We start from the raw sequence: 27,025 nt of genomic DNA on the forward strand, positions 1-27,025 counted from the left end.
ATTGGATTAAGGTAGTGGTCCTGGTCCACTTAAAAGCAACACCCAGAACAACACATTATTAAAAGACAAAAATAAAAAAGTAAAAAATAAATTATGTTAGGCATTGGATTGAGTTAGGTGGATGATGTAGTGTATTTATATTCTTTACATTGTGCAAAGCCAACTAAACAGTGAGATGTATGCTAGATTGCTAGTAGTTAGTAAAGAAAAATAATGAAACAATTAAGCAAAAATAATTAATAATTTTATTAATATTTCAAATGAGCTTATAATTTATTGTTTATTCTTTTGCTAGTTATTATTGACAAATATTTGATAAAGGAATCACATACCTAAGATTAATTTTTTGTGTAAGATTCATCTTCATCTTCTAAGCAGATTTGTGTTAACTTTAACTTAGAAAATCTTCGTTCAGATATGAATTTGCGTGTTTTTTGGTTGTTGGGGTCAATATATGAATTTTTTTATTAGGGATAATTACACATAACCCACCTGTGGTTTGGGCGAAAATCACTTTGCCTACTAGTGGTTTGAAAAGTATCACTTAACCCACCTGAGGTGTGTTTCCGTCACTCTCCGTAACCCACCTTAGTCTCTGCCGTTACAAAAACACCTTTTAACCCCAAAACAAAACATAACGCGAATCAAAACCCCCAAAACTCAAACACTTTTCGAGAGAGAGACCCAGGGTGCGATCAGCTTGTTCTTCGTGGTTTGGAGCGTGTGGAGAGGGAGAAAACACTTGTTTTGCATCATCGAACCTAGGCAAGGTATGTGTGACTGCTGTTCATCTGCATTTGGGTCTGTTCCTGATTTAGGGTTTCAGATTTTGTTCAAGTGTGAACTTACTGTGTGAAAGTCTAAATTTGTACTTCCCAGGAATCGTGTTATGTTGAGATGTCTTCATCAAGTGGTAATTTCTCGGGTTCATGTGGACATATGTGCAATGAGCAGACTTGTGTTTTGAGAACAAGTTTGAGTTTGCACAATTTTGGGAGGAGGTTCTTGGGTTGTAGCCGTTATAAGGTTGGTCCTAAGTGTCTGATAACCCAACCTGTCCTCGTGGGAATGAAACTGCACCTTTTGTTCTAGAGAAAATGTCTAGGCTTCAGACTGCTCTCCGACTTGCAAATGAGAGGGAAAGGACAGCTCTGGAAACGGCAGAAGAAGCTAGGCAAATGGCAGAAAAGGCTCTTGAAGAGGAAGCCAAAGCCAAGGAGAGGGAGAGAAAGGCTCGAGCTGTCTGTGCAAAAGCTAAGGAAAAAGCCATTCTTGCTGAAGAGAAGCAAAGAATGTGGAAGTCTGCATGCATTTTGTCATGGATCTTTTTTGTTATTGTTATGTTGTTGTGTTTTGGCTCAATTGAGTTCTCTGGAGTGAAGAGACCTAGATTGTTGCCCCTGAAGTAGTTAATTGGTTAGTAGAGATAGTTATGGCAATGGTGTTAATGAATTTGCATTGTAATAGCACTAGCCTACTGATGTAATGTTTTGATGTGTCAATGAATGAAGAATTGGTCAATTATTGAGTATTTTGTGCATATCATAACAACCATTCAATGGAAGAAGTAATTGTCAATTATCAATTTGGCTGTGCATACTATAACAACCATTCCACAATAAAAACTTCCATACACTATATTAGAAAAATATACTTGGACACAATTTGTAGTAGTAATAAATAAACTTCCATATAATTTGGCTGTGCATACCATAACAACCATTCCACAATAAAAACTTCCATACACTCTATTAGAAAAATATACTTGGACACAATTTGTAGTAGCCATAAATAAACTTCCATATAATTTGGTTGTACATACCATAACAACCATTCCACAATAAAAACAATATACTTGGACACAATTTGTAGTAGTAATAAATAAACTTCCATATAATCTAGTTTGGACAAATATTATTCCATACAAACTATAATATCACAACTTCCATATAACAACCTGGAGTGTATTGTACCTTAATTACAAAAAAGCACATTCCAAGGCCAACAGTGATTGTTTTTTACACTAATTAGTAATTACAAAAAAGCACATTCCAAGGCCAGCAGTGATTGTTTTTTACATTAATTGATAATTACAAAAGGCCAACAGTGGTCTTCACAAAAAAAAAACCAAAAAGGCCCACATGTTCCCACTAGCTTTACTCCCAATGCTGGCATGCGTACCCACTAGTTTCATTCATTTCTTGCCTTTACTCTTTCCTTTTTCCACCCACTGGATTCATTTTTGGTGGCCTTTGTGCAGCAAGCTGTCCTCTAGTCCTCACACCACCAGTGCTCCCACTTGCATTTGAAGACTACAAAATAAAAAATAGATCCACTTGTTAAAAAATATCCCAAGCTACACAACCATCCAGGACTAAGTTACCTGTGAAGAACTTGGTAAGGTATCCCAGGTCTCCCTAGGTGTGTGAAACTCTGGTTGTGAGGAAGAGAACCATCCTGCTCTCTTGTGAGATGGCCTAGGTTGATTTCCTTGCTGTGAGGATGAAGGCTGAGTGGCAGACATCATGTTGTAGGTCTGGGTAGGCTTCTGGGATGGTGGCTGAGGTGCAGGCTGAGGTGCAGATCTAGGTGCAGGCACCCCTTCCCTTACTTGCAACAAAACCCAGTTTCAATATAGTGTCTATTGTAAGTTTAAAAACAAGTTTTTTTTTTTTGCCATTTAAATCCTAATTACTTACAGCTTTTTCTCTTTGAAGTCTCTGTCTCCTCTGCCATGGTGTCTCCCCAGTGATGCCAGCCTTGCACCCTCTTGAGTTATGCCCTTCCTTTTTGCATTTCCCACATCTTACAGGTCTGTTCTGTCTACTTGCTTTGTAAGGGTTCCTAGGCTCATCAGAAGCCCTCTTTCTTTGCTTGGGTGGTCTGCCTGGTGGTTTGTATATGTGAGGTGCCAGGGGAGCAGGCTGTCCAGTCTCAGCCCATTCTGACTGGCCAGGCATGGGAGGAAGTACCTCCTTGTATATCTCCATGTAAGTTTCTTTGAAGTAGTATGGGTGGGTATAGTCTTCTGGTGTCTCAATGTTTGTATAAATGGCTGTTATGACATGTTTGCAGGGAATGCCATTTAAATCCCAAGACCTACAGCTACATGTCTTCTTCACCAAATCAACTACATGCCTCTCATACTGACTGCCTACCTCATAAAGAAAACTACCAGCTGGGGTAGCACTAAATGCCTTACTTTCAACCTTCAATTTCTCCAACCTATCTTGTATGCTTGGACACAACTTTCTAGCATACTTCTGTATCCCTTCCCCTTTTGTGTAAAGCCTAGTCATAAGTCTAACCCTAATCCACTCCAACATTGCCAAGATAGGCTTGTCCCTAGACTTCAATATCATTGCATTAAAAGACTCACTCAAATTATTTACCAAACAATCTGTTAAGGCCCTAGGAGTGAAGCGTGACCTTGTCCACTGTGCAAGTGCAATGTTTACAAGATACTCATATGCCTTTTCATCCAAATCCCTTATGTACTGCATGCATCTCTCAAACTCCCTTACTGTTGTGGCAGCAGCACACCTCCACAATGCATCCTTCAGCTCCAATCCCTTGTGATCAACTTTGAAATTGTTGTAGATGTGTTTCACACAGTATCTATGCTCCACGGTAGGGAATAGTGTCTCTATTGCAGGTATAAGCCCCTGTAAATAAGCAAACAAACAAACAAAACAAGTTAGTTCAGTAAACAAAGTCAACTATTCAAGTGTAACTGAACAAAACAAAACTTGCATACCTTTTGCCTATCAGAAATGAAGACCAACTGAAACTCCTCTGGCCTCCCTATATCATCAGCAAAAATTTCCAAAAACCATATCCAAGACTCCTTGGTTTCTTGTTCCACAACAGCCATGGCTACTGGAAAAATGTTGTCATTTGCATCCTTGGCAGTGGCAGATAAGATTTACCCACAAAATCTGTGCTTTATGTGACAACCATCTAAATCTATAAATGGCCTGCATCCACCTAAAAATCCTACTTTCTGAGCATTGAACCTAACATACATCCTCTTAAATTTTGGCTAGGAAGTCTCCTCAGCCATTTCTGTCTGCAGTATAACCCTACTCCCCTTGTCTACAGTGGTTATCATTTGTGCATAGTCCCTAAGGACACCATATTGCAGTTGCTCATCTCCATTTATCAAATCCTTTGCCTTTCTCTTTGACCTATACACTTGGTTTACACTTAGGTCAACAGATAAATTTTGCATCACATGGTTGTGTACACCACTCACCTCCCAATTTGGATTTTTGCTAAAATCCTCAATGAACCTCTTAGCAACATAAGCTGATGTTGCTTGGCTGTTTTTAAAAGACTTGGGACAAGTACAGTCATCAGTCAAGGTCTTAATTTGAAATGTTAGCTCTCCACTTATTTGAGATGCATAACATCTCCACCCACACCCATTCTTGCAGTGAACTGATATCTTGGTCTTCTCATTAAGCTTGAATTTGATGTCAATAGGTTTTTTGATTGCATACTCCCTCAAAGCAGCTCTGAACACCTTTGCATTAAGGAACTTCATCTCCTTCTTCAGTACAACATTTCTCATGTCACTCTTAGCATTAAACTCTACTTGCTCAGGTACATGCTTATCATCAGACCCATCCATGCTTACCAGGTCATCCTCAAGGGCTGGCTCAGCCCACTCAGGGTCTGTGTGGGGTGCATTGCTTGATTCTGGGGCTGTGTGGGGTGCATTGTTTGATTCTGGGTTTGTATTGGGAGCAGAACCTTGTGGAGCTGAGTTTTGAGCAGTAAATACATCATCACCAAAGCCATCCCCCTCTAGGCCTTCATTTAGCCAATCATCATCATCTCCTTCAACATTCTGTTCTTCATCTCTTGCATCAATGTCAACATCCTCAACATCTTCTTCATCATCACTCTCATCATTATTCTCATCATCATTCTCATCATCTTCATCATCATCACTATCCAATTCTATTTCAACCCTTGCTGCATCACCACTTACATCACCACCTGCATGACCACCTACACCATCTGCCACTCCCCCTGCATCACCACCTACACCACCATCTGCCACTCCCCCTGCATCAGGATACTCAACTGCCAATGGCTCCACATCTATGTCAGTATAGATTATGATTTTTTCAGCATACCATGCCTTAGGAAGGTTAGTTATGTTTACGACATCTGTATCTGTTTCTATGTCTTTTAAATCATGCTATAGATCACCATCAGGAATTAAATACTTATATCTATTGTGTTCCTTAGGAGCACCAACTAGATGGCATAAATCCCGAATTTCAAAGTAACTCAACTTGTCAGGGTCAATCTCTGTCAGTAAATGTACAGATCCACCCACATATTGTATGGTTGGCTCCTCCACAAAACATCCCCCAACATGAATTTCAAGGTCAAATGTGAAGTCAACCATCTGCAATTAAAATAAGTATTTTGTTTACACACACTGACATGCAGAAAGTGACAAGAAGCCAAAAGAGACAAGAAGCCAAAAGAGACAACAAGCCAACAAATTGACAACAACACACGGACAAAGGACCACATAAAGCACATGCAAAACCAGATTCCCAACAAATTCATAGGGACCACACTACCCACACTTCACAAATAAGTGCAATCATTGACAAATAAACTTGATTCCTTCAGGTATATGCATTATAGAAACAACCATAGGAAAATGCATATCCTAAGCGATTTTACACATAAATAGCAAAATGCTAATTTAACATACAAAAAAATTTTATTGTGCAGATGAACAGCAAAACCTAACTACGTGGGTGGGTCACCATAAAAAAATGACATCAAGAACCCAAATGCAGATGAAAAACAATCACACATACCTTGCCTAGGTTCGATGATGCAAAACAAGTGTTTTCTCCCTCTCCACACGCTCCAAACCACGAAGAACAAGCCTAATTGCACCTTGGGTCTCTCTCTCTCGAAAAGTGTTTGAGTTTTGGGGGTTTTGATTCGCGTTATGTTTTGTTTTGGGGTTAAAAGGTATTTTTGTAACGGCAGAGACCGAGGTGGGTTATGGAGAGTGATGGAAACACACCTTAGGTGGGTTAAGTGATACTTTTCAAACCACGGGTAGGCAAAGTGATTTTCTCCCAAACCACAGGTGGGTTATGTGTAATTATCCCTTTTTATTATTAGATTGTGTAAATTATCATTCTTAAAGAACACCCTAGGAGAAATTCCTGAAGTCGCCATTGCACGTGGCTTCACAAAATTGTAGAAATTTTATTAAATTTTTATATTTTTAAAGAACTAAAAAAGAATAGTGTTTGTTTTTAGACTCCTTAAAACACAATTGGATTAACCTAGTTAACAAGCCAAGTTATTACTTAGTCCAAATTCCAGATCTAGGTTAACACAATCATATAATCATATCAATGTAAAGTGCGGAAAATAAAGAATACAAAGATATGATGACCTAGGAAACCAAACCGGTAAAAACTTAGAGAGGATTTAACCTAGTTATCCTCAAGATAAACTTGAATCCATTATGAAAGAATCGAAGTTTAACAATAGCAACTTATACCACTAACATCCTATTGCTACCCACCAGTAGAAAACTTACTGACACGACCACGTGACAGCTCCGAGACCACGGACTCCTTCTTTCTTGGTTTCTCCAACAAGTACAAGCACTCCTACTTGTGTATCTTTAAGTTTTTATTGCAACAACTGAATGATCATCAAGTTCTTGAATCGAATTCTCCTTCTTGATAATCCTAAGCATGTGTGAAGGCAAATACCTCTAGATCTCACAAAAGATTCACACACACAGCAAAAGGAGCAACCTAAAACGTGGCTAGGGTTTACCCTTTTATATTTAGGGCAAAACATAAAACCTTACACGTCATATGGGCTTAGGGCTAAGTTGGAAAATTCTACAGAAAAACGTTCTGCCCGAATTTCGATCGGTCGAGTCTAATTCTCGATCGATCGAGCCAGGCAGAATCATTCTATAACTTCTGCAGCAACTCAATTCCAACTTTACATAAAACGCATACACTTTGAGCAAGTCTAAACAAGACTATAAAACCTGTTTTGATCATGGTTTGCCAACAATACAAATTAGAGTTCTAATACATTAGTTCCTAAGCACTTAGAACCTAACAAATAGTATATTACCAAGACTCTAATTTATTCCTATCATTAAATAAAATTAGATTAACATTATTTTATATTTGTTAGGATATATTTCTTAAATTAAGGGATAATATTTAACATACAAAAATTTAATTTAGATAATATTTATCATCTAATTAACATTATTATTTTTATTTGTTAGGATATATTTCTTAAATTAGGGGATAATATTTAACATACAAAAATTTAATTTAGATAATATTTATCATTTAAATTTTCAAAATTTTAATATTATTAAATTAATATTATTTTATCAGAATATCAAGCTACAAAACTTGATTATTAAGGGATAAGCACAATCCAAATTCTTCAAGAGGTGATTAATATAAATCTATCCCAAGAAACAATATATATCTCCAATAATTTGATAATCTCCATCTATCCCAAAAAACATTATATATCTCCATTAATTTGATAATTTCTGTGTTGATGACATTCAATATATATATATATATATATATATGTATAAAAATTCCTTTTAGCTATAAACCATGTTCTCTTTCTCTTTTTTTTTTTTTTTTTTATAATTTTTTTATATGTTACATTATGTTGAATCAACTCTTTTATTTATTTATTTTATAATCTATTCATATGACCTTTTTTTAATTCCAATTTTTATGGGATAAAAACAAACACATTGATTAGATATCTTTAATTTCAATAAGATTTAAATGAATTATATTTCAAATGGAACTCTACCAATATATATAACCCTATATATCCTTTTTGGAGTGAAGCTTATTTCAATATGTGAATGCCTAAATCCCATGACAATGTAGGTATGCATTCTTTCTTCTTTTATTATTATTTTTTTTATTTTTTTTTTTTTATTATTGGTTTTTTTTTTTTTTTTTTGTCTTCATGTGATTTTAATTTATGAATTCAAAACATTCAAAAACATTGTCAAGTTTCTAAAGGCTCCTTCTTTGTTTTTGTATTTTGTTTTTATTAAATTGATTAGGTTTTGTGTATTGGTTGCCTTTTGTTTAAACTAATTTTCTTAGCTTTGATCTAATTTATATGCTTAGGGTTAGGGTCTTAAAATTAATGATTAAATATGGTTACAATTAATATATTAATTTTAACAATTTTCTTATTTGATTTTTATGTTACATCAAATTATCAAGATATTCTACACGTATATTCTTGAATTACCAACTTTAATTTTAATTTATAATATTATCAAGATTATATCAATTGTTTAGTACGTTTTTATTAAATAATTATCAATTTAAAATTCAATTTGGAATTATCAATTTAATTTAGTTTTAGGAAGAAATCTTACCCCTTATTTTAGTGAGATAATTATTTACACTTGATAATTTTTTCTTTTATCTTTATTGAATCTATTAAAATATGTAATTGTAGGGACACGTTTTCTCAGGCCAGGTCCAAGATGCCCGGAACCTTAGACTAGTGAGCAGAACACAATAAATTTGTAGAGAGTGGGCCAAAGAGCTGGGCTTAGGTGGGTGAATGACGACCACTAAGGTATTACTCATGGGCCGAGTTTAACAGAGAAAATTTGGTTCTCGGCAAGATCCGATGAGCTTTTTCTGGTGCCTCTCGTGTGTTGGGGCGTCCCCCCATTTTGTTTCTCTTTATTCCCCTTTTATAGTCGTTTTCTTCTTCCTAAATGGGATCCCCTGCGTAGGTACTTGTCCCATCCGCCCCTACCTCCAGTTGTTGGGAGTGGTTGTAAGGACAGAATAGTATGACTGTGTCAGGTACAAGACACTGAATACAATAAAGGCTGTCTTCCCTTGCACGCTTTCATTCTATCTGTAGTCTTTCTCTACTTTCGTGCTTTCCCTGCCCTGTGGAACGGTCTGGAGTTTCACCATTGGTCTATTACCTCTTTTGCCCTCGACTATATCCATCCGAGGAGGATTTTTCCCCTGGCTGAGGAGGGTTTTTCCGTAGACTGGGTCCCTGGCCCAGTATAGATATTCAAACGGGCCTATTAGTCTTTTTCTCCCCACAGTAATCATTTATACATTTATTTTATAAGCTTTTTCATAAAACCATGCAACGCACGGGCCTATAACTAGTCTATATATATATATATATATAACCGAAACTTTTGAAGCTCTCACAATTTTCCACGTCAGCATAATATATATAAATAAATAAATAAACCTAATAAAACTTTTTTAAAACCCGACTCTGCCTTTCCCTTTCACGGAGCTATGCCAAAGGCCAAACCAGCTCCCCAAATCCCAGATCTCCACTTTTGACAAACAAAATGCAGACCCTTTCTCTTTCCTCCACCGTTTCCCTTCTCCTTCCTCCAAAACCAAAAAAAAAAAATCCCGACTATTAGCGAACTGAAAACCAGCGTAAGAAACCTCCTTCTCTCCCATTCCGGTCTCTATCTCGAATGATCCAAAAAACCCAATCATTGCTTTCAGGTACGCTTCTTTTCATCTTTTTTTTCATCTTCTTAATTGTTTCTCCCTCAGCCTCAGGCCTTAAATCTCTCTCTCAATTGAAGTTTTCTGTTTTCAACTTTTCCGGTCCTAACTCCACCAAACCCGTTTCCCATTTTTCAACTTTCAAAGCATTTGATAGAAGAAGAAGAGAAAAAGGCAGTGGATCTTGTGGGCAAAAGAAAATAAAAATAAAGAGAAGATGAAAGAGATGACAGAGAGATACGGAGGGCACTGTGAGAGGAAAAAAAAATTGCTTTGGAGTTATGGAATTTTATATTTGTAGCTTTGAGTGATACCAACGATGGCAGAAAGAGATTTCAATCTCAGTTTCTATAACTAGAAGAGAAGTTACAGTGAAGAAAAGAAAGAGGAGAAAAAAGAAGAAGAAAGAGATGAAAAAGAGTTACAGTGAGGGGAGATAATAATAATGTAGGGAGGGGTAGATTTTAGCAAAACTAAAAAAGGAAGCTTCCTAGAAGGTGTGTGATATATAAACTTCCAATTTGCTTTTAAGATATCCTTTTACTGTTTTACGTGCATTAGATTAATAATAATAATAATAATAATAATAATAATATATCATATCATTATTATAGAACTAACTTATGTATATTAGCAATAACCCAAAATAAGTTAGCGCTGAAATATTATATAGAAAATGTTAAGGACACAACTTTTGTGTTGTGACGTTGTGGGATTTTTAGTATCTTTAGCATTGATATTCTATTCTAATAGACAAACTGAAATGGGCATCGAAATTGCATTCATAACATTAAAATGAAACTTTTTAAAAGGTACATATTATATAAATGACTTACTTATTTAAAAAAGAAAAAAAATATATACTAAATGTGTTACATTTAGTATTAATATTATTAATATTTTATCTTTCACATATATTTTCTGTTCCTTTCTAACTATCTGCCATTAGTCTTATTAAAATAATTGGTATGGAACTGACAATAAAGAACAAAAATTAATGCTAAGGCAAATATAAATTTTTGCTAGATTTTGCTAATAAATCATTACTCTCAAAAAATTAAAAATAATAATTCAAAGGTTTATGTATTATGTTTTCTTTTTAAGAAAATATACTATAAAAAATGCAATTATCTATGAATAATTCGAAGGTTTATGTATTATGTTTTCTTTTTAAGAAAATATACTATAAAAAATGCAATTATCTATGAATATATGATTTAATTTGTAAGTCATTTTATTATGTTAAATTTTTTTTTTTTTTTTAGTTATACGGTGTTATTATGATTTGTTTCTTTAAAAAAAATATATGGGTATTGCGACCACAATATAGAGAAAGAGAAGAATATATATATATATATATATATTTTTTTTTTTTTGTTTTTTTTTTTTTTTTTGAGAAGCAAGAGAACAAAATATAAAAGAGCAAGGGAAAGGACAAATAAATAACTTACAGTAATGTTTAGCAAAAAAAAATAACTTACAGTAATCAGACCCCTTTACAAAAATTAGCGGATTAGCCCGACTAGATATTTACAAAAAATAAAAAGATGGGCCAGCCACCCACTTTAATCTATATATATATATATATATATATAACCGAAACTTTTGAAGTTCTCACAATTTTTCACGTCAGAATATTTAAATAAAATTACTACACGATATTTTGCTACTATTAAAACATAAAAACCCTAGAACTCTTCCCATCCTCTAAAAACCTACGCAAGGCATCTATTTCAACCCGGTGGAGAAACCTTCGCAGAATATGCAAGGAACAACTATTCGCCAACAAGACACTTGATGCTAACCAAGCTATAAGGCACAAGAAAGTGCAAGACCCCCTAGCTGATACTCATCAAAGCAGTGAGGCAGTAGATATTGGGAGAGCTACTTTCAAGACCACACTTAATCTATTATCAAACACCATTTTTTCGGTGGATTTGGCTAACCCCAATTCTGACACAGCTATTAATGGACTTTGACGCATGTTTGAAGTACTCACCATCCATTGAATAAAAAATTGTTTATTTGATGGTTCTTCATGTTGTTGTTGTTGTTGTTGTTGTTGTTGTTTTTTTTTTTTTTTTTTTTTTTTTTTTTTTTTGTGGATTTTGTAGGTTTCCTTAGGAACACAACCTAGCAAGTAAGAGAATTAGTATTATTATTATTTTTTATCTAATTTTTCTTTTAGGTGCAATAATGTTTTACGGTATTCCTCACTTAATGTCACATATAATAGAGTACATAATCTCTGTTTTCTAATTCTTTAGTTTGATCTCAAAAGCATGTTCACTTAATGATAAATTTTTATTTGGTATGTTATATATAAATTTGTTGAATTTGGTTTGGTTTTGAAGTAGAATTTGGGGATTCTATAAATTTTGAAGTTTTAAATCTTGGGGTTTTTGGTATTTGCATCTCAGGTTGATCTTGATTTTTCCCCTAAAATGCTTTTTATTTAGGTTCATGTGATTTTTTTTTAGGTAATATAATTTTGATATTGTTCCATGATTTGAATTGTCTATATTGTTATTATTATGTGTGTATATATAATTATTGGAAGTTTTGTTTTATTAATTTAAGAATTTTAAATTACTTTGTAGGTTTTGGTAACTTTGCACTTGCAACTCAATAACATTCAATGTTAGACAACACTTCTAAACTATGGAAAAATATAGAAGTTAAATATTTCTTCCTCTTTTTTTTAAAATACTAACTAGCAAAATGTCTGATTACTAATTGTTGGATTTTTTTTTTTCAAAATCAATAGCTTTTCCGTGCATCGCACTGGTTAGCGACTAGTATATATATAAAACCGAAACCTCTAAAATTTCCACAATTTTTCACGTTAGCACAGTATTTAAATAAAATTATTTTTGTTTAGTTTGAACTTAATAAGGAATGAAACTCTATCTCTATAACAAGTCCAACTTAAACTCAAACTCATCATTATTATTTTATTTAAATAAAATTATTTTTTCCCTGGAACTCTTTCCTACACAAGTCATCTTTGTTTTCCCATTCCCAATTTGCAGGCTAACCTACACAAGCCATCTTTGTTTTCCTATTTGACTTTGAAGACCTTTGCTTTATTCCTCTAATCTTTGTTTTCCTATTTGACTTTGCAAATCTTTGCTTTATTCCCCTGAGCTAAGGATGAGGAGCAAAAGAAGAAGATTAATGCCGAAGCATAACACCCAAATAAATGTACCTATTGCCAAGCAAACTTGATGGGAGACATAGGACAAGTATCTGAAATTCCATCTAAACACAGTGCCAAAGATTGTGTTTTACAACCATTGATCTTTGTACGTCTCTTTTTATTTTTTTAATCTGGGTTTTCTAATTCTTTTGCTTTATAAATATATAACAATTAACAATATATCCTACACCTATGATTGTTTATGATTATTTTTTGTTTATTGTTTAAAGTTTAGACCCATTAAAAAATTTTGTTAATGGTTTTCCATGGATTTTTTCCCTTTCCCTTTTGTTTTTGTAGGGTTGCTAGGAAGCACAAAGTAACCGGTGAGAAAAAAAAAATATATATATATATATATATATTATAGTTTTTCATGTATTTTTTTAAAAAGTGATCTTGGTACGACCTTTTATACAACTATGAATCATCAAACCCAATACCTATAATTATTTATGATTCCATTTTTTTCATTGTTTAAAGTTTAGACCCATTAAAACTTATTTTCTTTTTATGGGAACATGTATTTCTCTTTTGAATAGTCACACACATATATATATATATATATATATATATATATATATTTGAATTGTTTCAATAACTTCTAGGCTCTAAATCTTCTAATTCTTTAATTGTGTGTGTGTGTGGCATTTTAGAAGTTGTAGCCTCTGAATTTTGCTTTAGTTTTTGCAATATTTGAACATGATTGGTAGATTTCGACAATCAATTTTTCTCTTATACTTCTCTATTATGTAGTTATATATATATATATATATATATATATTTAATTATTTCAATAATCTATAAGAAGTGAATCTTATTATTCTTTGGCCTTTCAAAAGTTTTAACATCTGGATTTTTTTAGTTATTTTTTTGCAATATCTAAAATTAGTTGACAAATTTCAATAATTATAGCCTTGAATTATTCTTTTAAGGATAGCACATCTTTTTCTTATATTTTCCTATTGTGTAGTCACATAATACTTTTTTTTTTTTTGGGTCTAGAATTTGTAAGCTCTAAATTTTTTGATTTTTTTATAAAAAATTTATACCTTTTGGAATTTTTTAACATCTATATTTTTCAAATTCATATTTTTGCAATATTTGAAACTATCCGGTAGATTTCAATAGTTATAGTCATGGATTATTTTTTTGAATTGAACCATTCTTTCTCTTATATTTCTTTATCGCGTAATCATATATATTTTGTTTTGTTTAAATAATTTCTAAGATGTTATTTCAGAAGTTTTAATATTTGAATTTTTGAGTTATTTTTTGTAAGTCATTACATGTTCAAGCAATGACTTCCTCATCAAATTATAACACAAATTGAAGTCAGATAAGTCTACCACACAAACAAGTAGGTTTCTGTGCATAACACGGGTTTGCGACTAGTGTATAATATATATTAGAGCATTCCCATTGGCAATTGTAAATGGTATATGTAGGGAAAATTTAGCATAAAGGTACACAAAGAGCCTAACAGCTGGACTTGTAAAATCTTACAATTGCAAATTTTTTTACAATCTATTCTAAATGTAGGATGGCACTGTAGCACTTTAGTAAAATTTATAAAATATTTTAGTTGATAAAGTGGAAGAGAGATGGGAAAGAAGAAAGAGAGAGAGTTGTATGAGAATATATTATATTAGTTTAGTGTGTAATATATATTATTTTAATGAGTAGAATATGAAAATAAAAGTTGGGATGTTGGTTGTGTTGTAAAATAGTATGGTATAATTGATAAAATAACTTTTTGAGATGGTAAAATAGAATAGGATGGAAGTTGCGGATGCGAATGCTCTACCACCACTTGATAATTATGATTTAGCTTTTGATATTCACAGAATTTAGTTTTTTTTTTCTTCTTATGATAATTATGATTAGAAAAAAATAGTAGTTTTAATTAATTAAGTGAATAAACTTAAAAAGTACTTAATTTTTCTCTAACATTGATTCATTAATACACACTCACATACAAATAAATAATAAACTTTTATTTTTAAGATTGCATGTGATGGCCCATTTTGAAGAAAAATAATTAAATCTAAATGAAAAGTATCACTAAATGTTATGTTTTTACATTTTACTATTTTTATTTTCTAAGTATAAGATGTAAAAACTCACATAAATTTTTACCAACATATTATTAGTAATAAACTTATTATATTTTTATTTTTATAATTATAAAATAATTATTTATGATGTCATCGGTCGGACCATTAGTTTGACCCCGATTGAACCAAAAAACCGGTATCCAGTCACTTTTTTGGTTCTTTGACCATACCGGTTTTTAAAATCAAGTACTAGCTCTCCTATTAATCCACGTCTTCAAAATAAACTTATCCAAAATTAAAATAAAATAAAAGACACTAGACCAACAAAAAAAGCCTTATGAGGAATCTGCTAATTCAACACGTGAAATTTGTTGTTGAGATGGTCGTGTGTGTAGCATTACTCCATAATTTCACTAATTGTAGAAAAGGGGACATAAAAATCAAGTACTTTATTTGTCATTTTAAAAAAGATTCAATTTTTCAAATTACTTTTTAGATAGAAATTCTATTCTAGCCTAATATTAGTGTATATGCATGTGAAGCTCTTTATTAAAGACTTGAACCCCATTTCTTGCCTTTCACACCTCACGAGCACTTATATTTGTGGAGTGACCATCGTATCAGGGGTATGTGGTAGTTTTTCCAATTATTGTAAAACATGTAGCACGTCGCAAGTCAATAGCTCAATGAACACTAACAAGGAACTCAATTAAGTTATGTACTTATTGGGACCAAGCTAAATATATAATTTTTTTTTACCAAAAATACAAAAGGAAGGGAGGATTTTTGAAAGTTAGGCCATGACCCTCCTAACCTCTCCCCGTCCTCTGCCCCTGATTGGTGCATTGCAATTTTATGATAATGGATTCAATTTCTCAAAATTGGTGACATATTATGTTCTGTCTAACCGATAACCATGAACACTTCTATACTCAATTTAGTTGTATTGGAGGGCATGGCAATTTTATCATAGTGGATTCTTAAAATTATTACTTTTATGAGAAGCTATGCGGGGCATATAGAAATGTCACTTTTTCACATAACAAAAGCCGATCACCATTAAGGGTTGGATAAGTTTATTTTTATTTCAAAAGAAAATTTACAACTTAAAAAAAAAAAATACATCTGTGCTTTTACATAATAAGCAAAATAAACTGGTAATAATAGGCTTAGTGAAAGGAAAGCTTACTATTTTTACTAAAAACAAAAAAAAGAAAAAGAAAAAAAGAAGACTCACTTTTTGCCAATCTTTATGCAAAGATAATTTACATGACTTATATATATTGGCTAAAACAGTCAACGCAATATCTATCCATAGTAGTCTTGAAAATGTGACAACGACAAGGTCTATGTTCCAGACACAAAAAATTTCATTATTATTATTTTTTTCAAATTTTATGAGGTGACATGCTATAATATGTGCATAATTACTTTACATGCAACTATTATTAACATTATGTTCATTGTAAATTAATCACAACTTATCACTTTAGTAATTATGAAATTTGTTATGTTTTAGACTTATTGTTACGAGAACATTAATATCTATGAACATGCATAATGCTTTGTGTCATACTATATCAATCCATTTAACTATCTTCCACACTCAACTCTGAAATCAATCCTTCTAATAAATAGATTAAAAAAAAAAAAAAACTCTGAAATTACTGCCAAATATTTAAATGATTTATTCTTAAGTAGTAAAGTATAATAAAAATTAGCAATTATTAGTTAATATATATTATTTACTTTACTGTTGTAAGGTTTTAAATCAAAATAATGTTTCCACATGTATATATATATTAACATCTCGGACATATTATTGACAAATATTACTATTGTAAGGACTTAATTTGTAACGATCCCCAAGGAGTATTGGATTCGAACGTTAAAGGCACAAACAATAAAATTTGTAGAGATTGGGCTAAAAGGCTAGGTCTTGGTGAACGGACAGTCGTTAGTCATGGTGATTAAGATGATCGCACAGAGGTGAACTGTGCTTACCCAAGAAGACTTTCTCCTCGGCACAACCTGGATGGATCTGGTCCTTGGCCCTCCTTTTGAACTGCTTCCTCTTCCTTTTATACTAGTTTTTCCCCTCTCTTGAACGTCCACGTGTAGGTTCAGATTTATGGAGTTGATACTTGTCCCATCAGCCCATACCCAAAGTGGTTAGGGGTGGTTGTAAAAGCCGAAAAGCATGGCTCAGTCTGGCGCTGAGTACTTAATTGCAGTAAGGGCTGCCTTTCCCTGGCTCTTTTGTCGCCACACTGTTTAGGGGTCCTTTCCCCATTAAAGCTGCCAGGACGTTTGTTGGCGCATTCAATGCGAAGGTGACAGCTTTTCCTTGAACCGCTCCTACACTGTACCCCCGTGCGTGTCCTACTGTACTCGCCCTTTCTTCTAGGAGCGCTTTGAGATGCCGAGGACAAGATCGTCCTCGGCTATATCTCTAGGCCATTTGGACTTTCGTTGCATGTTCTCGGCAAAGTCTCTCCTCTGCGCGGGTCTTGGACCCTAATGTAAAGTGGGTCGGGACCACAAATTCTTTGGCCCCACAACTATAAAATTAATTTGTTTTCTATTTTCATTTAAGAGAGTAAGACGAGTAAAACAATAATTGATTCTAAAAAAAAATGCAAAGCAATGCTCTCTCTCTCTCTCTCTCTCTCTCTCTCTCTCTCTCTCTCTCTCTCTCTCTCTCTCTCTCTCTCTCTCTCTCTCTCTCTCTCTCTCTCTCTCTCTCTCTCTCTCTCTCTCTCTCTCTCTCTGTGACAAACTTGCCAGAGGCAAAGATCCTTTTAAAAAAAAAATTATTTTAAGGGTAGAAGAAAAATAAAAAATCATTAACCCAGCTTTTCTAAATACACTCCTTTGTCATATCATATTACTCTTCCGGATATAGGATATGTTATGTTCTAAATATCATATAAACTTAAAAAAGTTGTCTTACTTCAAGTGATTATCTTTATCAATAAGAAATAGACAAATTCTATCTGCGTTAATTAAAATTTTGAATAAATGGTTTCAATTAACCATTAATTTTAAAATTCCCAGTTAAAACTTAAAAGCATGAACTTATAATGTTTTTTTCAATTTTTTTGAGAACAAAATTTTCAATTTGTGCATTGCCTGTTTAGTAAGAGTATTTAAACATAGTTTTTTGTTTTGTAATCCAAAAAATGGTGAGTCCCACACTTGAATTTATTGTTTGGGTAATATTTTGTAAATACAGTTTTCAAAAAACTGTATTCTATTTTCTTGATTTAGAATAGGATTTTGAAAACAGCCAATGGGGTGTTTTCAGAATACAGAAAATGTTTTTAATGACATAGTTGTAAATAAATTGAAAACAATGGACCTCACATATTTATCCACAGTCTTTTATCTCTTAAATTAAGGGGTTTATCTTTATCACAAAAATAATTCTCACCCTTCAAATTTGAAACTTATCATTTTTTTTAAAAAGTCTATGATGAGCTCTATTCCCTTATCATTATTCACAAAAAAGTAATCTATAGATTCTATACGTTACTTTTTGTAATTTTTTTTAAAATCTCAAAAATAGAAATGGTCTCTCAAACAATTATTTTTGTTTTAGGAATTTGAAAATTGTTCTTAACAGTGAGAGCCAAACACGTAAAATATAAAAAATATTATTTGAAAACTAGTTTCAAGTTCAGTTTTTTGAAAATTGTTTTTATATTGTTTTGAAAACAAAAGCAAAAATCCTCCTACCAATTAGACTAAATAAAATTAAATAAACAAGCTTGGTGAAATTTTAATTTTTAGCTCGACTCGACTCTTTTATAAGCTCGTCTATTTGGTATAACTTATAAATTGTTTTATTGTTTAAGTCAACTTATGTACAATATATATATGTAAGGACTAGAAAAGTGGCCCAAGTCCACTTAGAATAGTGGAACCCACTACTTTAAGTCCAACACAATAAATTTGTAAGAGAATAGGTTTTCCAAGTCAATTGCAATGCTAAGTAATTACAAGCTTGAGAATAATAGGACTAACACAGTTAATATGAATGCAAGAGACACAAATTCAGCGTAAATTGTTCCTCAGGCAAGCCTGAGGAGAGGTTGTTCGTTAATAGTCAAAACTGATATTTTTACAATAGGGTCTTTATTTCTCTCTCTCTCTCTCTCCTTTCTTTGTAAAATTTTCTCATCCTCTTTTCTAGAGGGGTTCCTTTCCTTATATAGTCCTTTTCATTGCTTGTCTCAGCCCTCCATCTGTATGTCTCAAGAGAATAATTTGGATGCTTGTCCCATCAAGACCCTTCTGGAGGTGGTAGAGAGAGTTGTGAGCTGTGGAGTCACTGTTTAGGTGTCTTTTTCTCATAAATGCGGCCAATTTAGTTGGTGTAGTGCATTAAATGTGGAGGTGATAGCCACCTTCCCAGATATTTCTCCTTTCCATTGCTCGTAGACTCTGGTGTCTTCCATAATGCTTTACTTTCTGGTGCAGGGAGCTACATAAGGTACTCCCGAGGTGCATTTGCTCCTTGGATGATGGACTAGTTGGCCTCCTTTCCTTGGACCTCTTATTCTAAGTTTTAGTCCGGTTTTAAATGGTCTTGATGCTTCCCTCCTCGGTCTTAGCCCACATGTCAGACTTGGGTTAACACATGTATGGGCCTTTGATCATCCTCAGGCTCGGCTTATGGGCCTTTGAATGTTTTCAAATCATTTGCTCCCACAATATATATATATATATATATATATATTGATAAATTATGTACAATATTCTAAATTCTCATTTTCTTTAGGTAGAGTTGCATTTTTTTTTTTGGTTGCAAACTTAATGGTGAGGTAAAATATGAAAGACTAAATTAATTTATTAATTAATTTGGTGGCCCACATGACAAGGGAAAATTATTAGGTACTCTCGGAGTACCATAAATGCGTACTCCCCCCTCTTACATAAATGGTGGATCCCACCATGGATTTAATTAATGTGACCCACCATTCATGTGAGAGGAGGGAGTACGCATTTATGGTACTCCGGAAGTACATAATAATTTCCCCATGACAAGGCACATGTGATAAGTTAGAGATTTAATGGAGATATAAAGGCATATCTATTAGTGTCTTATCTTATTGGTTAATTAGACAAGTAGTTTCCTAAAGTGACTCCAACTTTGATGGTGAAGTAGAGATTAAAGTAAACTAGGAAACCGGTCATCTCTCTATCCATTAAGGTATTCAATTTCCCCATCATAGATTGAATCTGACTGAATTGAATGTATACAGCAAAAAGTGAAGAGAGAGAAACCAATCCTACATATAATTATTATTATTCATTGGATCTCAAAAGAATTGATTCAACAAATCCAGGTAAGTCTCATGACTCTATGATTGTATTTTATAATTCATATCAGTGTGAAATCCATGATAATTCTAAATCCTGAAGTTAAAGTAGTTATTGAATGCTTAACAACATAGAATATTTTAAAGTTTACAAAATAAACCAATAATTAAAAATATGCTATCCCAATTATTCACAAAGTTTTTCCCTATGCTAATTAGACAAACATACATCTATATCAGCATCTACTTGGCCATTTCCTAGATTCAGTAGCTTATTTGCTAAATATGACACAAAAGATCATTTTTTATAGTTTTTATGTTAAATGTGTGATAAAAAGATAAAAACTAACTTAAGATAAAAAATATTAATTTAGTTTTTTTTTTTTTTTAATTTAATGAGCAAGACAAAATGTTTTTGCCAAACACACTCTTTATCATCTAATTTCAAATAATCTTCAGTTTCAACATTCATTTATTTTCTTATTTTCGTCCATCTTCTCTATAATGCATGTAGTGGTGGCATAAAAATCAAGAAGAAAAAGACAAACAAATTTGAACACTTCAATGCTTTTCACAGAGAAAAAGGAGGATGGGAGTGTGAACGGCATTATATATATATATATATATATATATATATGATGAGTAAAACTGTAAAAGTCTCATTCTGTACGTACTTTGAATCGGACTAATTGCCATTAATTCAATCTTATTTCCATTTGCAACTTAAATTCTAGAAAATGTTTTTAACATTTAGATGTATGATTCTCTTTAAATTCTATTAATTATTACTATTATTTGACAAATGATGTCGTCAGGTGATTTTTTTTCCCCTTTTGTGTGTGTGTCTGGATAAACATAAACTCTATTTTTAAGCCATTTTCAAAGGATTAGGGAAACTGTAAATTGGATTGAACCTTCAAGACAAGGCCATAGGCCCATACTATATTTCCCTAGCTTGAATTTTGACCGGCCTATAGAAGTACCTATTCCATTTTTGCACCAAATGATCAATTTCCAGTCATTAATTTGAACTAGGAATATAACAAAGTTTAAATTACAACCAGTAATTTTATAACACTTAGATCCCCAACACTCTTCCTACCCAATGAACTTACTATAATGGCGTAGTTTAACAAAGAAGTGACATGAGTCTCCAGGTTTCTCTTTCCCACTTGTATGTTACACATTGCTTCTTTGCTGAGTTTCTATACCTACATTTCTAGGCCTAGTGTTTTTGCTGAACAGCACCTCCATCTCTTCCAAGGACTTTCCCTTAGTCTCCGGCAAGAAGAAATAAAAGAAACCCCATGCCAACACAGAGATGCCAGCAAACATAAAGAAACTCCCACCAATTGTAATTGCTTTGTAAATTGAAATAAAACTCATAGAAACGACAGCATTCATGACTCTGTTCACGGCTACCCCAATACTGGCTCCTTGTGCCCTTAACTTCAAAGGAAATATCTCAGAGCTATAGACCCATGTAATGGGACCAAGCCCAATAGAAAAGAAAGCCACATATGTATAAGTAGCAACAATGCTGAGGCTCAGTGCCCACACGAGTCTCTCTTCAGAATGCTCCACCATGGTTAAACTAAAGCCTAAAATTGTTAAGGCCAAAACCATACCACTTGTGCTTGTAAGAAGTAAGCGTCTCCTCCCAAATTTGTCGAGAAAAAGTGTTGCTATTAATATGAATGTAGCCTTTGTAAGCCCTACCCCAACTGTGGCAAGCAAGAGCTTGTCCTTGCCAGTGATCCCAGCTGTCTTGAAGATTCTTGGACTATATAACACAACTGCCTCTATTCCTGTTGCATGCTCAAAGAAGTGAATTCCAATGGCCGCCATCAAAATCCAACGCACTGAAGGAGAAGGCCTGAGCAATAGTTCTTTCCAAACCCCTTCACCGCGATTCTTACTAGGAAGTTTGACAATATCCTCTAAGCAATTCTCATCAATTCCAGCAGCTGTTTTTATGTCGCGGAAACGGACTTCGGCTTCTTCTTTAGTATTAGATACTCGCAATAGGATCTTTTTCGCGTCTCCTAGACGCCCTTGCATTACTAACCACCTTGGGGATTCTGGCATTTTTACTATGCCAAAAGCCAAGGCAAGTGAAGGGATTGCTGCAATTCCAAGCATCATTCTCCAGCCAAGTTTCAAGGTCAATTTTCCGAAGAAGTAATTGGATAAATAACCGAGTAAGATTCCAAGACTAATGCAAAGCTCGGGTAGGGAGGTTAGAAATCCTCGGGATGAAGGAGAAGAAATCTCTGCCGAGTAAACTGGAGCTATCATGAGTGCAAAGCCCACACCAATGCCAGCAACACACCTTCCCATCATTAGGATTGCATAAGATGGGCCATAACCCATCAAAACTGCACCAAGCAAGAAAATGATGGAGGCTAAGACAATTGTGTAACGGCGACCAATATAATCAGATGTTCTTCCAGCAGCCAGGGAACCTAATAGAGCACATAGGTTCAGAATTCCAGCCAGAACTTCAACTTGTGTGTCATTTATTTTTAGATCTTCTTTTATGAATATCATTGCTCCACTCATTACACCAGTATCTGCACAAGAAAATTGAAGTTATAATATATAGCTGATGCATTAATTTATGTTTCATACTTTCATTGCTAATATTCTTTTTTTTTTTTTTTTTTTTTTTTTGAGGAAACATTGCTAATATTCTTTTAAGACGTGACAGGAGACACTTTCTATATGACATTATTATATAGCTGAATGATGAATGATGAAATTGTTGCATATGGAGAGTAGAAAAAACAAATATATTGATTTGAAGCGTTAATATTGTATGGTATTTGCCAAAGGACATCATATATATACTTTTGGATTCCTTAAAGTTACAGGGAATAAAGAAGGGATCTATTTTTGTCATTTGTGAAGATAGAAAACTGGTGTGTATAGTTATAAGTTCGTTATCATTATATTTAAGGAAACCAAAACTAGATCCTATAAGGGAAAATCTAAAGTTAATTACCATAAAAGGATTTACAAATTTTTTTGATAATTTGATAATTACAAAGGGAGATAAGAGATTTCAACCATAGATACCTATAAAATATTAAGAAATGTCCCCTCAATTGAGTTACAAGACTTTTGGCATAAACTGACTAAATAACAAATATGAGTTAGTGTCACTTTAACAATATTATAAATAAATATATTCAAATCACATTAATGAAAAATCAATTTGTAAGTTTATGTGCATACTAATTTTGAATATCAATAGCATCACTCATGATTTAGAGAGAGAGAAAGAGAGAGTCTACCGTAACCAAAGATAATGGAGATCATAGAGGCAACCATAGCACAAGCACAGGCATACTTGTTAAACCTTGCCTGATTTTCTCCACAACCATCCTCCATTGAAACCATGTTTTATTGATGGCTCTCCCCTATCTGCAGTCTTCTCTCTGTGCGTGTATGAGGCCTGTTTGTGCGAGTGTGTGTGTCTGTCTGAGTGTGATATTTCACCCTTGTCTCACTCTCACTATTATATAGAAAAAGCTGAGGACATACACTAAGACTCGTACAAGCTCATATAATCTTGTTTGGCATGATACGGAGATATTTTCTCATTTCATTCTAGGCAGCACTTTGAGTTTAAGTGAAACACGTATTAGATCGGATCAGTTAAAGTTAGGTTGGATATATAGCTCGGTAATAAACAAAGAACTGGCCTACTTACCAGGTATTAAATCACTCATTGTCGAAATTATAACGGTCAACCTGCCACATTTATAGTGTTTATTTATTTTGGATAAAAGTGATGTGCAATCTGACCTGTATAACCACAATCCTCCGTTTCATATGCCAATGACCATGCATATTAATTACGACAAAAAAAAAAAAAAAAAAAAAAAAAAAGGTTATAGACTACAATTTCACTTAATATTTTTTTATTGGATGTGAATTTTGACAAATCCAACATTAGATTATATTTTCTTCTTATATTCTTTATGCTTGCAAAATTTCTAAAAGATAAAAAATCAATAACTATGTCATCAATTAACGGTTTAAATTGCAATTTTTTGTAATGTAAAATTATAAATAAAAAATAAGTTTATGAATCATATAGTAAATAACATCTAATTGGTACAAAATTTGATACATATATTAAGAGTGTAAAAAACACGCAACCTAACATTTAGATTTTCAAAATATGTAGCAATTTTAATTTTTTTAAAGTAAGTTGTACCTTTAGGTTATAACCAATTTTGTAAGCAAATTTTATCTTAAAAAAAAAAAAAAGGAAAAAAAAAAGAAAGAGACTAAACACCTTTGTAATTAATAATTGTATTTGGACCTGAATACGCTTAACAGGTCCTTTTCCTCTTTTCAAAGGCACTAGAAGTTACTGAGAAGATCCCATGCAGTCATGCACATTCCAGATTGGTTCCAAAAACCTAAAAAATCAGCAGCCCAACAAAAATGCACCCTATTGTTTATCTTTTAATTTAGAAAAATTTTAGGATCCCAACTAATTTTACACTTATTTTCACAACTATTTGGTGTGGCTAACTGTAAATAGTAGAAAAAATGTGATATGATCTTGTGAAAGCTACATATATGCAACCAATTACAATTTGCCACATATAAGATAGTTTTTTTTTTTTTTTTGGTTGAAAAACACATATAAAATAGTTGTGAAAATTAATGTGTAATTTTTTTTTGAAAAGAGGAACTAATGTGTAACTGATTGTGGTCCTAGATTAACTCTTTCATAAGGTTCTTATTATGTGATGAGTCTTCCGTGGCTCTTACTATATGAGAATTGGGTGCAAAAATAATAAATAACAGTGGAGAAATCATATAAATATATATATATATATATATATATATATATATCATATATCATATATCAAGTGGCTGCACTAAATAACTCTAATTTTTAGGAAAAAAAAATAGTTTATTTGTTCTTGTCAATTTATTTGAATAAAATAACAATAAGTGTTTTAACAAAACATGTAACCTATGTTATACAATTTGAAAAATATATATATATATATAGTTGGTTAGTGCTATACACACAATTGTGTAATTTGTGTATATCTAATTATTATCAACAAAGAAATAAAGTGGGTGTTGTTTTGAGTGTTACTCTTTCCCATTGCTTAAAACCCTACTCTATTACTACAAAAATTAGGCCCTATTATAATGGTACTTTGGGTTAAGTAATGTGTTTGAGCTTGGTAAAAGAGTGAAATTAAAATGTGTGTGTTTAGCAATTAGTTTGTTTCTCAAAAAAAAAAAAATTATCAACAAAGCCTAAAATTAATAGGATAGATTTTTTTTTTAAACGTACCTATGGTTTTGTTTTTTTAGACTAAGTGTCCTTTTTCTTTTTGGTTGTTCTTTCAGCTGCACCAAACTGCAGCAATTTTTAGATAAAAACAACAATTTATTTATTCTTATCAAATTATTTGGATAAAATAACAATAAATATTTTAACAAAACATGCAACTCATGTTTTACAATTTAAAAAAGAGATTAAATTTAGTTGGTTTGGTTGGTGCCAATGTGACATATAACTATTTATGAACTCTGGGATATCAGTGGACTGAAAATGCCGGGCCTTGGTAAACTTGCGACTGAATCCTGAGAAAACAAGTAAAAACTCAGAGGAGACCGGTGGAAGCCGGCCAAGAACCCTCCGATGGTGAAGTTAGTCTCTGACTGAAAAAATGTAAACTCAGTTTCTCAAGAACAGAATGCCTTACTCTTTCATTGGCGTGTGCTTATATAGTATGCGGGAACCGGTTACTTGTTTAGTAACCGCTCCTACAGTTGAGGAATCCAACAGGCTCGGAAGTAACTTCCGTAACTGATGTTGAAGTTTGTATTTCACAACGGTTGGGCTTGACTGGTGACGGTACGTTCTTCCACTCGGCAGAGGCGTAGTAACCTCCCTTGTTCTTTATGGACAAGGAGATGGTAGCAAACTCGTCCGTCCTTTACAGACGGACGAACACTAAAAAGCCCGTCTGTCCTCAAGGACAGACGGACGATAGTGAGCTCGTCTGTCCTTAAGGACAGACGGACGAGTTAGCAAAGACTTACCTCTTGTCTATCCTTTGGACGGCACATATGGACGGGAGACGACTTAGCGAATTTTTGTTGCACATCAGTTGCCCCCTCGTTCATATGGGTCGTCTAAGGAGACGAATAACCAGGCGTTGTACCTAGAAAGCCCATACGTCGAGATGCCACGTGTCACATTCTCATTGGTGATGAGTTTCGTCGATTCATTTTTCAAGATGAATGCCACGTGTCACTTCCTGATTGGTTGTGTCGTTTTGTATGCCCAGGTCAATTTCCTATAAATAGAGGAATTCCTCCGTTGCCCCCTGCATTTCTAAGATTTTCGTTCTTTGACATTTCTCGTCTAGAGCCTCGTCTAGGAATTTCCTCGCGTCCGTAGCCTTCATTCGTCTTAGAGCCAGGTATTCCCTCTTCTCTCGTCTTTTAGGTTTTTTAATCTTTTCTAAAAAAATGTCGTCTAGCGATAGTCTAGAAAAGGCCATAGACAAGTACTAATCCGTGTCCAGTACTAGTTCTAGTGGTTCTGGTAGTAGTGATGGGGGGAACTCTACGGACGAGGAATATGTTTCCGGCGTCCCTGGGTTTCCCTTAGAGGCTATACAACAAGAAATTAGGAAGGCCTCAGGGTCCCAAGCAGGTACCTCGTCCAGGGTTTCCTCGTCCGTCCCTCCGTCTATCCCTTTGGACGAGGAGGAAGTAACTGTATTTAGCTGTGCAATAGACATACCTTCTAAAATAGACGAACAAAGGTTAGATAATATGAGGGCATGGTACCAGATCCCAGACGAGCTTAACCCT

At 33.5% G+C, this 27,025-nt stretch overlaps 2 protein-coding genes and 1 long non-coding RNA gene across 3 annotated transcripts; 1 reads left to right on the top strand and 2 right to left on the bottom strand.

Annotated features, from left to right (window-relative positions):
* Positions 1-470: 470 nt before the first annotated feature.
* Positions 471-1,528, top strand: LOC126732561 (uncharacterized). The gene is made up of 2 exons (XR_007659500.1): positions 471-770; positions 880-1,528. It is a non-coding gene; the product is annotated as an uncharacterized LOC126732561 (long non-coding RNA).
* A 1,781-nt stretch (positions 1,529-3,309) lies between these two features.
* Positions 3,310-3,906, bottom strand: LOC126689809 (uncharacterized). The gene is made up of 3 exons (XM_050384989.1): positions 3,758-3,906; positions 3,393-3,665; positions 3,310-3,345 (listed from the first exon to the last, which is right to left on the bottom strand). Exons 1-3 carry the CDS (start codon positions 3,872-3,874, stop codon positions 3,310-3,312), a joined length of 426 nt encoding a protein of 141 aa, XP_050240946.1. The 5' UTR covers positions 3,875-3,906.
* Positions 3,907-21,054: 17,148 nt separating this feature from the next.
* On the bottom strand, positions 21,055-23,631 carry LOC126732556 (probable polyol transporter 6). Its single transcript, XM_050435482.1, has 2 exons — positions 23,455-23,631; positions 21,055-22,731 (listed from the first exon to the last, which is right to left on the bottom strand). The coding sequence occupies exons 1-2, from the start codon at positions 23,558-23,560 to the stop codon at positions 21,338-21,340; spliced, it is 1,500 nt and encodes a 499-aa protein (XP_050291439.1). The 5' UTR covers positions 23,561-23,631; the 3' UTR covers positions 21,055-21,337.
* Between the last annotated feature and the right edge of the window lie 3,394 nt (positions 23,632-27,025).

Source organism: Quercus robur, chromosome 6 (assembly GCF_932294415.1).
Source record: "Quercus robur chromosome 6, dhQueRobu3.1, whole genome shotgun sequence".
Taxonomy (NCBI): Eukaryota; Viridiplantae; Streptophyta; class Magnoliopsida; order Fagales; family Fagaceae; genus Quercus; species Quercus robur.